Here is a 14,475-nt window from a genome sequence, read left to right on the forward strand (position 1 = left end):
AAAAAATGGACCAGGAACTTGTGGTGACCTTTTACACAAGGTTCACATCCCCCAACATTACAAGGTCCAAAAATCGCCAGATTTCGCATTCAGCAGAAAACACCAGATTGTTAAGACATGAATTTCATGACTATGAAAACTAAAAAAATCTATAACATTACACACAAAAAAACACACTTAGGAAGTAGTGCTAGCACAATCACAGATGTAACTTTCATTTTAAACACCAAGAAAATCTCTTCAATTCATTATTCACACAAATAAACACCGCTATTTGCCAGTTTCACAGTCCTGTAACTACTGCAGGATTAGCAGCAAAACAGAAAAAGACAAAGCAAAAGAGAAGACTTACTTTGGAAGCTGTCGGAAATCTCCAGAATAATCTTCATATTTATAATTAACAACGTGCCAGTCAGAGTTGTAGGTCTTGATGCACTGTGAAAGCAAATGAACACATCTTTAGGAAGAAACAATAAACATGTCAATCTCTTTACTGAACAAGGAAAAATTGTCCTTTTTTTTTCTACATGCGATTTCTGCAAATGCCCAGTCACAGAATGCAACTGCAAACCAGTATTCGTCGCACACAGCAGGACAAATAAAACTGACAGAAACAATCATTTCTGGACTGGAAAGCTGTTTTTTTTTTTTTTTTGGCCCTTTACTTTCTAGCTTTCGAATATGCCATCTGCTGTTAATGAGGCAATCCTATAGGGTCCCTGAAAAGCCAGGCACACCTTTTTCTCTTTAACCATTTCCAGGAGATCTTGGCCTGTATGTTTATTTTCAACTAAATCAAATTCTGCTGGTGGGGGTTTTATACTGGCGCTATATTGTTTATTTACAAACACAATACATGACCCAGTCTATTGTCTTATGAATGCCTTAAGAATCCAAGCTCAGTATTAAAATAACACTACTTACTTAACAGAGTTGTATCTAAAATACTTTGATAATAAGCGGTGTGAAAAGTAACGCTATGCTGCAAAACCATAATTTGTCTAAAGGCACTATCCATTCTAAACAGAAATACAGTTGTCTAATGGTTTTATAATACTTCTGCATTGCACCTCCACTCACCACACATACTGTGGCTTGGTGCTTAAAACAAACATGCAAGTCAGCATTTTGGGTTATTTATATATATATATATATATATATATTATATATATATATATATATATATATATATAGATACACACACACACACACACACACACACACACACACACACATCCCAACTGTCACACGTGGTGGGGGAAGCATCATGTTATGGGGATGCTTCTCTTCAGCAGGGACTGGGAAGCTTGTCAGGATAGAGGGGAGATTGGATGGTGCAAAGTACAGGCGAATCCTTAAGGAAAATCTGTTTCAGTCAGCCAAGACTGAAACTGGGGAGGAAATTCACATTTCAGCAGGACAATGACCCGAAGCACAAAGCCAAAGCCACACTGGAGTGGTTGAACAAGAAGAGAATTAATGTTCTTGAGTGGCCCAGTCAAAATCCTGACTTGAATCCAATCGAAAACTTACGGCGAGACTTGAAGACTGCAGTACATCGACGATCCACAATAAACTTATCAGAACTGGAGCAATTTTCCATTGAAGAATAGGCAAAAATGTCACCATCCGACTGTGAAAAGCTACTGGAGACCTATCCAAAAAGACTCATAGCAGTAATTGCTGCAAAAGGTGCTTCTACCAAGTACTGACTTAAGGGGCTGAATACTTATAGAACCAGTACATTTTATTTTGTACATTTTCTGTGCAAGTTTTGCTGACATTTAACCTCCCCTTCAAATAACAGTGTTCCGTTTGACCACTACAGCTCTGAATAAAAAAAAGTTAGTTTGAAAAACTGGACATACATTATTTGTAATTCAGCAAAAAGTGACATTATTGGTAGGGGGTGAATACTTCTGCAAACCACTGTGTGTGTGTGTGTGTGTGTGTGTGTGTGTGTGTGTGTGTATGTGTGTGTATATATGTATATATATATATTATATATATTGGTTTAGAAACATACAGGCAGGTATGTGGGAATGAATGTCTGAATGGAGACAATGCCTGTATTCACCGCTCCAATAACCACCAGCAAGAACAGCTTCTCACAATATATTCATGGCACAGTACTATACGTCAGCACAAAGAGTAATATGTAAGCGTATTACTAAACCCAAGAGCACAGCACATAATCAAGATATGTTTTCAGGTTTTTGATGTTGCTATTCATGATACTTCTAGTACAACTTTAGTCTCTGTTTTATGTCATAAGTTTCACTACCTTAAAGAAGCAAAACATTAGACATGAAATGGCGGAACTTCCTGCATAGCCTTTACAATATGCTCTGTAAAATAAACAATGGGATATAAAGCTGATTCACACTATAATGTGCTCTGTAAAATAAGCATGGGGTATAAAGCTGCTTCATACACTAATGCTGTCTGCAGCTGTTGTTCATGATGTCATGCTGCACTTGACCAAAGGGAAGTATCCTTTTCCCCCACCCATGATCCTGCTTAGCTGTAAAGTCCATATGCACTGATCTGCTTGCTAATGTAATGCATGAAGGAAATCAGACTGCATGGTTAAGTTTGTACAGGAACACCGAGTACTGCTACGTAACTGTCCTCAAATGCTGGTTGGAAAATAATGTCTTAATGAACTTTTCAATCTGCTTGCATAAGAACAGCAGGCCATGAGATTCTGAGAATGAACTCCAGCTGTCAGAAAAAACAAGCAAATAATTTAAGTTTGGAAATTTTTTATCAAAGCCAAGTTCAATTGGAACCATTTTGTGTGAAAGGAAAACTATGAATTTAACAATGCAAACTTCTACCCAAAGCAACAACCCGAGCAATGCCAATAAAACTTGTTGGGAGGTCCAACTATTTATTATCTCTCTGTAATGCTGCTACTCTTCTAACTAACAACGGACTGCCTGGATGCCAATAGTATACAAATAACTCCAGGACCCAAGGGCAGTGACTATACATAATGGTAAAGGGTTACGTGTTAATGCACATTGTGACTTCCTCTCTTACTACTGTAATTACACATTAACTGAAACACAGTACTTTCATACAATAATTTTCTAGAAAGTGTTCTCTTTTGATCAGAATGACTTACCCACGGATAACATTATGAATGGACTTACCTCTTGCACAAAGAGACTTTGAGCTTCTTTCTCTGCATTTTCAGGCACAGTAGAATAGAGTGTTCTGCCTTGGCGTCTCAGTATCGATATCTAGAAAACAAATAAATAAACACCTGTAAATACACACACACACACACACACTCGTTGTGTCATGTAAATGAACACAGTTAAAAACAAACCACACAGACAACAACAAAACACAGTAAACGATACAGTCCCAGTTAGCCACAGCACAGACCAATTATTCGTCTTACAGCAATTAACTTTGACATACCGGTAATTGTGAAAAGTTTAAAATACCATAAAGTAAGATTTTACAGAGCTTCATTCCTTACTTTGTGCCATAACCTAGAAACTAATACAGTGAAGGTTGTAATACCATAAACTATTCTTTACAATAAAGGCAATATGCTGAAGTACTGTACCCTAGTCCTGGTTTTGGAATATCTGATCAACATCAACCCAACACAGGGACTTGTTAAGTTAGGAATTGATTTTCTTATCAATAGATAGTGTACTCGCCATTTACAGCAGAGGGTATAAAAACAGAATAATGGGCACAAGGAAGGTGACAAACCCCCCGCCCCCCCCCCAATCACAGATCACAGTCATTTGCATGAGACCAAGTGCTCTGTGATTTTCTTGTAAAGATTTTTTTTTAAATATTTATTTATTTATTTATTTTGTAACTCGTGTGCCACTCATGCATTTACAGTATCTACTTGAAAAACTTGAGAAAAGAGAGATTTCAACTAAAGCCAAACTACCACCACCAACCTTTTAATAGAATTCATCTGTGTCAAAACAATTTGACACAGCGACAAACCTTATAATTAACCTCATCTGAAAATCCCCAGGGTGTTTGTGGTGCATTTCAGTAAACCACTCAGGCTCTGAACTACTGCCCTTAAATGTCATCTTTCTGACAGGTTACAAGTGGCTCCTAAATAAATTCTTTTTTTTTTTTTTTAGCAGTGTCTTTCTGCGATTGGGTTAGCATGAAATAAAACGACTACATTGCATTTGGCTATATTTCTCATGCGCAATAATGACACCTGCACGGGTGAGAAGATATCTTGCACTATATTAACCCAACCATCCAACACAGTCTGCTCTGTATTTGTTAAGCCCAGACATAAAAAATTATACTGAGTAGGGCTCATCTGGAAAATAAGTGAAGTAATGCAGATTTTAGTGCCCAGGCATCTAATTCTAAAATGCAATTAAAGTCTATGTTCCACAGATCACAACTTCATTGAGCAGTCTTCAAAATAGAGTTAAATGCTCAGACTTCAAAAGGCCTTTGAGAAAACAGGGTTGCTTCTCCTCATTGTTGGACCCCGAAGCCAAGACACACCCGCTTTGGCCATGCGCCACCCTCATGTAGCTCACAATGTATGCAATGCTTGAATGGCAGCAATCCTCCGAAAGTGCTCCAGGAACCTGGCTGGACAGACTTTTGGGTGTTTTAACTGCTGTAAAGGAGATGTTAAAAAAATAATTCTCTTGACAAACATTAAATACCACTCTGTCTAGCAGGGTTGATTTAGCGAGGGTTGTGATTTAACAACATAGCTCCTTTTCTGCTGTAATTTCACACTGCATAAGCATGCCAGCAGGGAATGTAGGGCACATTTCTCAGGATCAAGCATTTCTTTAGGTGTCCCCTTACTACAGCACATACAAGTTCATGTTGTCAGATTTTTCATCCTTTTCAAGTTTTACATAATAGCTGGTATCTTCAACTCTCTTGAACAGGAACCCACTTAAAAACAAGACACGAATCTGAAAATGTTTTTTTTTTATTTCATTATTTAGATACCATGACAAAGATTTTAGAGCTTTTTTTACGAAAGACAAATGTCCGATAAACTTTAGGAAAGTTACATTTCTTGCGATATAAAAAAAAATTAGCATTTTTAAGAACACATCTCTTCACATCTATCATGGTTTGGGGGAACTGGTCTATGCAGCTTAATTTCCTACACAATGTATATGACCAAGGCCAATCATTTTGGGCTCAAGGATGTACTGTAGTTAGTAGCGCTGCACGAACCAATTATTCGAATATTTGGATCAAGGCGAGGGTCATTGGAGTCGATCGAGCTAATTTACCATTCCAAGTGAAATAACTAAAGAAACAGCTGCTTGGATGCTTGGAGATTTCTGTTCTCCACAGAGTCTAAGAAAAACAGTAATTATCACAAATTCAAGCAGCTCTTTCTTCACTTGTTCTACTTTGAATGGTAAACTAATACAAGAAACACCAACCTTCACGTGATTGTCGGCACCCGATTTCGGAGGAGCGCTCAATTCAAATAATTGCTTTGTGCAGCAGTAGTAGGTAGATTATTTTATTTATTTATTTATGTATTTGTTTATTTATTTGTATTCTAGCTCCAACATAAACTAGCTTGAGGTTTTGCACTCATCCACTCTGTACATCACAATCAGTGATTCTGGGAGGCCTGAACCTCTTCTACATCCCACTGTGGTCGTAGCACCTCTGCAGGTGTGTGCTTTTACTTTAGTGATGTAACCTTGCATCCCATTGCAGGACTGTGATCACCCCAAAGCAGCTGAGGCAAAGCAGATGAGAATGAAAAGTGCAACAAAAATGTTGTTAAGAACTCCCAATTGAAAATGTTCCAAATCTGCCAATGCTTTATGGAAACATTAGTTTCCAAATTAGCTTTCCTGCCTGCTTCAGACAAGCTTGAGAAATCCAAAGTACTGTAACAAATAGATGTGGAGAAGACTTCTGTATGCCTACAACTGTACATAAAAAAATAATATTTCTAACAGAGCACAGTGTAACAGGCCAAGCATTCAAGTCACAGCCAAAGCACAAAACTACTGTACAGTACAGAGAACATGTCAGAGCAGCAGGTCATAATTTCTGCATAAAGTAATGTTATATCGTGTTGAGCTGTTTTAATCATTAGCTTTTTTTCATTTGTTTAAAATTTGCTATTCATATCCAAGACTGACTGCTAAAAAAATAAGAAATTTAGCTTTTTTGAAGACCCTATTCAAGTGGATTAAACTGAATGCCAGTTTCTTAATTCAAACAGACTGTAAATAGCACATCCTTGCCATTACAGACTTGTATTACTGCCGAAAAAGGCCGATAAACACAAGTGGGAGGATTACTTCAGAAGGTTTTATACCTTTTAATGATTTCTGGGCATCTGTTTATATATATATATATATATATATATATATATATATATATATATATATATATATATATATATATAAACAGTTCCAAATACAAGCACCGGAGTCAAATTTTATTGAGCTTCATTCCTTACTCTCGACTTTCTTTTTCTTTTTTTTAAACTTGGTGCCATAACCTAGAGACTAATACAACAAGGCTATTGTTCCAGAAACTATGCTTTAAAATAAAAAGCAATGTACTGCAGTACCGATCCACAGCAACGAAACCCAATACAGGGATCTCAGTCACAATGATGATCAGAAAAAAATGTGACAACTGCAAATTAAAATCGATTGTCATTATAGATTTCTCAACCAAAACTGCAGTACATGGCCCCCTGAAAATCCTATTTCTATTACCTTTTCTGGAGACAATGGTCGGTGACTGACGAATAAGCACAGTGGTGACAGATGCATTGGTCCCATACGATACAGTGGACATCATTAAGAACAATAGTAATGACGAATTCAACAGAATCAATACTGTGTCCTTCAGCAGCCTCATGAAGCCACAACAGAAAAAAGCTTTCCTAGCACATATTCTGTTCAGCTGGGAGCAAAAGGCCTCTAAGGAACCCATGATAAAATCATCAAAGTTTCTATTTGTGATCACAGCGTCTTGCCTTCCTCATCCTGTTCAGAATGTCCTGGGTTTGAGATCGCAATCGCTCTAATGCAACCAACAGAAGCAAACATGCGTGAATAAGAAAAGCCAGGATGTTGCCAGAAGGAAATGCCCCGCAAAGGAGTACTGTATGGAAAAGTAATCAATATCCTATTTAAAAGGACCTGTATTCCACAGTATTTACACACACAAGCTCACTTCATAATCAGAAATCAGAATATAAAAGCATTTCTAACAGTTGGTTATTCATAAAAGAAAAAAAACACGATACTGCCTTCATTCATTTGGTTAACTTATGATTATGTAAAGTACGATTCTGTAAGAAATAAGAACACTTTCAAAGTCTGCTTTCAAGTCAGTACCCATCCCAGGAGGGAGGGCACTGCCCAATACTGTAACATAGGCAGAGGTGGGTACTGAGGGTAACTACTCTACACTCTGAATCAGTGGGGCATCATATCCCTGACTGTAGATTGTGCAGGAACGTACTACAAGCCTTCCCTGCCTCAGACTTAAAATGTTTTTTTTCTTAGACACCTCACAGACAACAAACAAATTTAAGTTTATAAAAAGGCCTTAAAACAACAGCTGTGACACTTCCAAAATTTGGGGATATCTAAATCTTAGCAACTCAGCAATAGCTTTTGTTTCACTTCAGCGAATGTTAATTATCACATACTTAATTAAGCAAGTACTGCATTTGTCTCAGCTGCTCTTCAAGTGCTACAAAGTATTTTTGAAGCTAATTAAAAACAGGATCGAATATATTTGATATTATATAAAACAGGCTCGAGACTTAATTTTATTATTATTTTTTTTTAACTGCTTAAATAGTCCAACTGGGTATTGGACATTTAAAATAATATATCGGAAGTGCGATTTGAAGATGGCATTTCCTCCTTCACACAGAAGCCACACATCTGAGAAACATAAAACAGACAAAGAAATTCCCCATATGTAGTTACAGTTCCATATGACTTCAATCTAACCACCAATTTCAATACATTGTCTTTTTCAGGTGAGCTAACAGCCATGAATAGCACTAAAACAATTTGGAAATAATTTCAGGTTTGTGTAGTAACCAGGTTATTGATAAAGGCAACCATCAGATGTGTCTTCAGTATTCTATAGACTACTCCAAGAACAGAAGGCAGAAACTTAACTGATTGGTCCATTAATACTAAATTGAAACTGGATGAAAAAAAAATCAGAGCTGATGAATGTGTTTTTAGAACTACTTTGGTTACAGCAGTATAGTAGGCTGGTCACCCCAAGAGTTTGAGTTATAACTAATTAAACATAATTATTTTCCTAATTCATTAGTTTAAACTGTGACCTCCAGTGGTTAAATAGGATAAGTAACCAGGCCCTCTTGGTTCTTAGTACTCCACAGCCAGAACTGCTACAACAGAAAATATGATTCTTATCAGTTTTAAGAAATGACTGCTTGCTTAATAATAGCTTTCAAAAAGGGGCACTTAATACCCACAGGAAGTAAAGCCTGAAGGCAGTAAAAGCGTAGCGAGTTATTACCAACAAATGTATTTATAGTAATAAAGCTTCGGGATGCCCTGTCTGTCTAAGGCTAAACCTATACACCCACAACAAGCACCCTTACTATGGCCAAACTCTCTCCTTTGAAGAATTCAAATAACAGAAGCTGGCTTCTGAAAAGGATGTATTACAATATGTGAAACGGTACAAGTATTACATATATGCATATATATATATATATATTAACATCCCTATCTATATATATATATATATATATACACACACATATGTGTGTATATAATATATTAACATCTGTTTTGTTTTTTTTTTTTTTTTTTTAATGTATGACAATGCCAGGAACCAACACTGACCCCTGTGAAATTGCATCTCACCACACATCCCAAGATCTTAGCGTGGGTTTTCCTGAGATTCATGAATTGTTTTTGTCAAGTCTTGCGATATTTAACTCCAGTGAACAGTAACCATCGTGGCTCTCTCTCTGCTAAACACTGCAGCAGTGCACAATTGAGTTCTGTAGGTCTGAAATTGAGCAGCTACCAGTCCCTGGGCTCTCGCATAATACAATACTTCCCTAATGTTACTTTTATCAACATTTATTATTAAGAATGTTCAGGCTTTTAGTTGCTTTCGTATTTCAGATACTGTCTTTATCCTAATCCTACGGCACATGGAAATGCTAAATCGCCTGAGTGACGTACTAAAATGTTCCATTGTTTATGATCGCATTGGAACATCTGCCTGAGTGCGTGCAGGAAGCTAAACGTTTCTGCAGGTTTGCCATACTGTATATTAAAACCTTGGTTCTCTTCCTGTTTGAACTGCTAAACACTAAAGACTAATGCAAGAAAAGTAGGTGTCTCTGCTGTTAGTCGAAAAGAAATGAAGGAACCCCCGCTTCTTGTTTAATGGCCTTCCAGATAACCTTTAATCTCGGGTCAGGTCTGTAGAGGAAAAATAAGCTAACAAGCCACGTCAAATTATACCCATTCCTCCTGATGGAGTGATGGAAACAGCAGCATCATTTTCTACAATCTGTCACAGGAAAAGGCTTCTGCCAAGGATTTTAACAATGGTTTGTCTAATTTAACATGTGCTATGGCAAATTAGAAGACTCTGGCTGTCATCCTTTAAAAGGCAGCTATATCTAAAATCAAACCATTTCAAATCAAATGACTTACAAGTGCTTTAACATGACATTTTGCTGGAAGTGTTTTTTTGTGTTCCCATTTACAGAAAATGAAGAGCGTGGTGTCTGCTATGAACTGGACATGCCTTGAAGGGCTGTCCTGAGACTGTTATACTCACATAGAAATCCTCAAGGGGAAACTGAAGCATGTCCCGCAAGGAATCACTGAGGATTTGGGTCTTCCTCTGAACAAGGACATTCTCGTAGTCTATTGGGTCGACTACTTTCGGTTTTGCCTGAAATGCACAGAAATGAATACAAATTAGCTTTTAAATCAACAAAATGAAGCATAGTACTGTATATAGTTAAAAACACACACACACACGTTTAATTAACTACATTCTGTAACATTTGATTTCCGTTTCTGAACTCGTTAGAAGAAAAAATATTGAAACAGCACCCATTTAAATTATACATTTAATACTCCATACAGTAGGATTGACACTATCCTATATGAGCCTTGTACAGTGATGTACAGTAGCATATGATACACAGTACAGACTATATCAATAAACTGCTATCCTGGCCTTACTGTAGTTACTTTTGCTGCTTTGATGGGGGACAGAAAGCTTACATCATCAAGTTAATTATATACTTGTCAATTTCACAGGGTTTAATTAGTTCACGCTGTCATTATCCTGTGAACCCTTGTTTTAGCCTGAAAGTTGTGTTTTTATGCAAACCTGCATGTAAATTTGCTCAGCAAAGTTAGTGTTAATGACCTTTAAAATGTACTGGAGAGTGTCATGTACTGAACAAAATACTGCAGTGAACAATAGCCTGTGCTGGACATAGTGTGCAATTGAATTCATATAAATACCAGATAAACATGATCCCACTGAGGACATTATACTTTGATATTGGTCTTCCAGGTTCTCTTAGTGAATTCCTGGAGCGCACATGCACTGAGATCTATCCCAAAAAACTGTACCCTGACAGAAAGCCCTGATGGAAGACTTTAGCCAGTGACGAACACCTTTCCCACAAGCTAATCCGGAGCTAGACTCCAGCAGCTTGTATAATTTTCTCTTCTTCCAGTTATTTAACAAGATGTTGCTCACAGTATGTGCACTTCAGAAGTCAATCATGTTTTTAGTAATTGCTCTAATTAGAAATCATTCTCATCCACATACCGTACTTACTACATGCTCTTAAATGGACTTTACTCATTTAAGCAATTATTTTTACTGTAAGTTAACTGTTCTTGGTCAAACTCGCTCTTAAAAATATAAGCATTGTTTATTTTGCTCTTATTTTCTACTGATTTTACTGTACCTTATAATTGCTCCTGTCTGTAATGTGATAATTTGTACTCTAATATTTTGTAACAATTGTAAGTCACCTTGGATAAGGGTGTCTGCTAATAAATACATAATAATAATAATAATAATAATAATAATAATAATAATAATAATAATAATAATAATAATAATAACTGAAACAGTAATTGTGGATTGATTATAAATCACTATGGTACCCACGACATTAAAATGTGTTGATCAGGGAATCAGTTTAAAAAACAAGTTGTTTCATTGAGAAGGATACAAGATCATTGCTTTCACTGTTTATTTGTGGTTTATAAATCAGTCACAATAAAGGAACCTGGCTGGGGTGAGCAGCATCACTTGTTAAGGCAGGGGGGAGTCCTGGAGCTAGCATGCCTCAGCTGTCAAAAACAGAATGGAGCAGCACACAGACAAAGTACAGCAATACCACCACTGAAAGCATATGCTACATGAAAAAATGGGGTCTCAACCAAGCCACTACAGTAGCTGGACCGTTCTGTCTGCTTCACCACCACAAAATTCAGCATAATTGTCTCTTTAAACCCAGGACTAAATATTGCAGCAGATTTTGAAGTCAGATTTGTGATGCATTGATAGAGCATCATTGTAAGGTTCATATACAATTAATAAACAAACAAATCCATAAATGTATTTAAAAAAGCATATATTTCCATAGTCTAGAAAAAACAAAGTTCCTAATTGTACTCCCCTTCATCTTTAAATGCACTGCAGATCCGAAGGTTTAGCACAGTGGCTGTACTTTCACCCTTACCACAATGATATATGAGGACTACTGTTACACAGGCAGAAAGGCAAATGATTTCAATTAGCTGCACTTTCTGGTCGGCACATATTGACACAGTGTGCTGTAAACCGCTTTGACTTACGTGGCCCATGAAACCCTGTTGTATCCTGTTTTCAGGGCAGCAATTAACCCTTAGACCAGGCAATCTCAAAAGAGGCAGTGTGTTGGTCATGTTTGAAAGGAAATGGAAAAGGAATCATTTAAGCTAGATTTAAAAAACACTCAAAGTTGCTGAATCTCTGATCTCTAACTGAATAGAGTTCCACAGTTTTGGGGCATAGCACAGAAGGCCCTGTCACCCATAGAGTGCAGACGAGCAGAAGGGACACACAACAGTCTAAGATCAGAGGAGCGGAGGTTGCGAGTGGGTGTGTAAAAGGTTAAAAGATCTGACAAATAAAGCAGAGCCAGTCCATGGAGAGCCTTGTATCAGAAGGATTTTAAAATCCACTTGAAACCTAACAGGCAGCCAATGCAAGGCCTCCAACACAGGTGTAATGTGAAGTATTATGGATTTTCTTGTATTTATTGCATCTTGTAAAGCGCTTTGTGATGGTGTTCCACTATGAAAGGCGGTATATTATAATAAAGATTGTTTGATTGATTGATTGATTCCTACAGCATGACCTAGCCAAAATTCTAGCCGGAGAATTTTGAACATATTGCAATTTGTTGAGAATACTACTAGAGACACCAGCGAGCAGGGCGTTACAATAAATAATCTTAGAGAAAACAAATGCATGAACCAATTTTTCAGCCACAGATAAAGAGAGCATAGGTCGAAACCTAGCTATATTTCTGTGGTGAAAAAACGAAACCTTGACAGTATTCAACACATGTGGCTCAAAGGTTAACCCAGGATCAAAAATCATAACGGAATTTTTCACTTTAGATCTGAACTCAAGCATGGTACCATCAACTGACAAATTTACAGCATTGGTTTTATGGAACTTTCTTTAACAATAATCACGAAACATATAAAAATGAAGGCAAGCAGAATAATGATTTATAGCCCAGGCTTTTTGGTTTAATCGGGTTGATCTTTTTGGAACATAAAAGACATAAAATGAACATAAAAGACTTTTTAGTCTTCAAACCCCAGTTGAATGAATATGGCTTGCCAGTGAACTGCAGTATACAAAAGCAACCCGAGTAACAAAAGTATCAAACATAATGGCCCATACCTTTCATATTCCTAGAGCCTAACCCAAACCTTTTCAACAACAGTAACGTCCCCACTCTTCTGTGGCATCATATTTCATGTATTCCTTATTTATTTTTAAATCGCATCAGGTTTCAGCTTCTTCCTCCAGTTTTGGGTCACACCATCTTATGGTAAAACATGCAAATGCAATACATCAAAAAAAGGATTCTGAATCCTTGATGGGGAACAATAGCGAGCGGAGATGGTAAACCACAAAGCTGCACATCAAGCGGTTGATATCGAATGGATACTGTGACAACGTATGATAAAATAAATGTACTGATACTGATAAAACAATCAATAAAGCATACATACAGATAGTTAACCCAAGGGAACTGTTTTTTGTTTTATGAACAGAAATTTTCACCAATTTAGAAGTTTCAGCTGAAGATCTACTGAAGTTCTTGTGGCACCATTGTCTGTGGTAACTGACGACAAACACATATACAAAACTGTCATCTTCTAATTTCCCATCTTACTTCCTTAAGCTGTCCACCACTGGCTTTATCCCCTTCAAGACGGCTGTCACTGGTGCAAAAGCCGAACAGCTTATGCAAGCAATATGTAGGCTAATTGCCCAACTAATAATTTAAGGTTAAGGCTCCAAGCCATACTCTGCAAAAATGCAGCACTTTAATTTCCCATACTTCACCCATTTGCTGCGATACATTTTGACTCACAAATCTCTGGTATAAACTTGAAATTGCAAAATAAAAAAAAAAATAAAATAAAAAAAAAATCACACATCAAGAAAACCATTTCAAATATCTATTACTGTAACAATGGCCAGTCTTTTTTCTGCTATTGTAGCAGTCTGAAATTCCTTTTGGAGCACAGCCTACACATGTTTATGACTATAATCTCCTCTTTTGTAGCCCTCCCTCATAAAAGTCTACATAAATATTTAAATATTCCATATCAGAATGCAGAGGACAAGGCACAGAAGATAAAATAAACCACAGCATGTGTACAGAGATGAAAATAGCCAAAAGTGGTATTGCTTCACTGCCAGTGTTTAAATGCATTCTTCACAAAACACTGTGTTAAGGATTTTGAACCAGATCACAGAAAATTATAAATTACTGTTACACCTAAAATAACAACTATTGTACACTCTGGTATGATTCCATTGCGCCTATTGTGTGATGTCAGTAAAGGAAAAGAGCCAAGCTCAGTGACTTCAACACCAGTTCTGCTTTTACAGAGCAAGATAACTTTTTATATTTCTCTTCAGTCTCAGTACATGAAAACGGGTTTCAAAAGAAGAAGTCAAAAGCAGTTCCCTCTCCAGAAAAAAATGTTAACATTGTAATAGAGGCAAGTTATACTGATGCCCTTTAACTACACAATGTAAGGTTTTCAAGTTTTGGGCAGAGGGATCAAGATCTTTACAGTTTAGACAGACAGTTTTGAAGCGCATGTCAGCTTTACAAAGCATTTATCTACAGTACAGTAGTTACAGTTCAGGACTTCTTTA

General features: G+C 37.0%; 1 protein-coding gene across 16 annotated transcripts in view; it reads right to left on the reverse strand.

The window, feature by feature from the left end:
• Nucleotides 1-14,475, reverse strand: part of LOC121328165 (dedicator of cytokinesis protein 9-like) — a 110,113-nt gene that overhangs the window by 53,993 nt on the left and 41,645 nt on the right. For all 16 annotated transcript variants that reach the window (XM_041272714.1, XM_041272709.1, XM_041272703.1 and 13 more), the window contains exons 2-4: nucleotides 9,823-9,939; nucleotides 3,159-3,248; nucleotides 353-435 (exon numbers count right to left, since the gene is read on the reverse strand). In XM_041272714.1, coding sequence (XP_041128648.1) covers nucleotides 353-435; nucleotides 3,159-3,248; nucleotides 9,823-9,939 — 290 coding nt within the window. The remainder of the gene's footprint in view (nucleotides 1-352; nucleotides 436-3,158; nucleotides 3,249-9,822; nucleotides 9,940-14,475) is intronic.

Source organism: Polyodon spathula, chromosome 15, assembly GCF_017654505.1.
Source record: "Polyodon spathula isolate WHYD16114869_AA chromosome 15, ASM1765450v1, whole genome shotgun sequence".
In the NCBI taxonomy this organism is placed as follows: Eukaryota; Metazoa; Chordata; class Actinopteri; order Acipenseriformes; family Polyodontidae; genus Polyodon; species Polyodon spathula.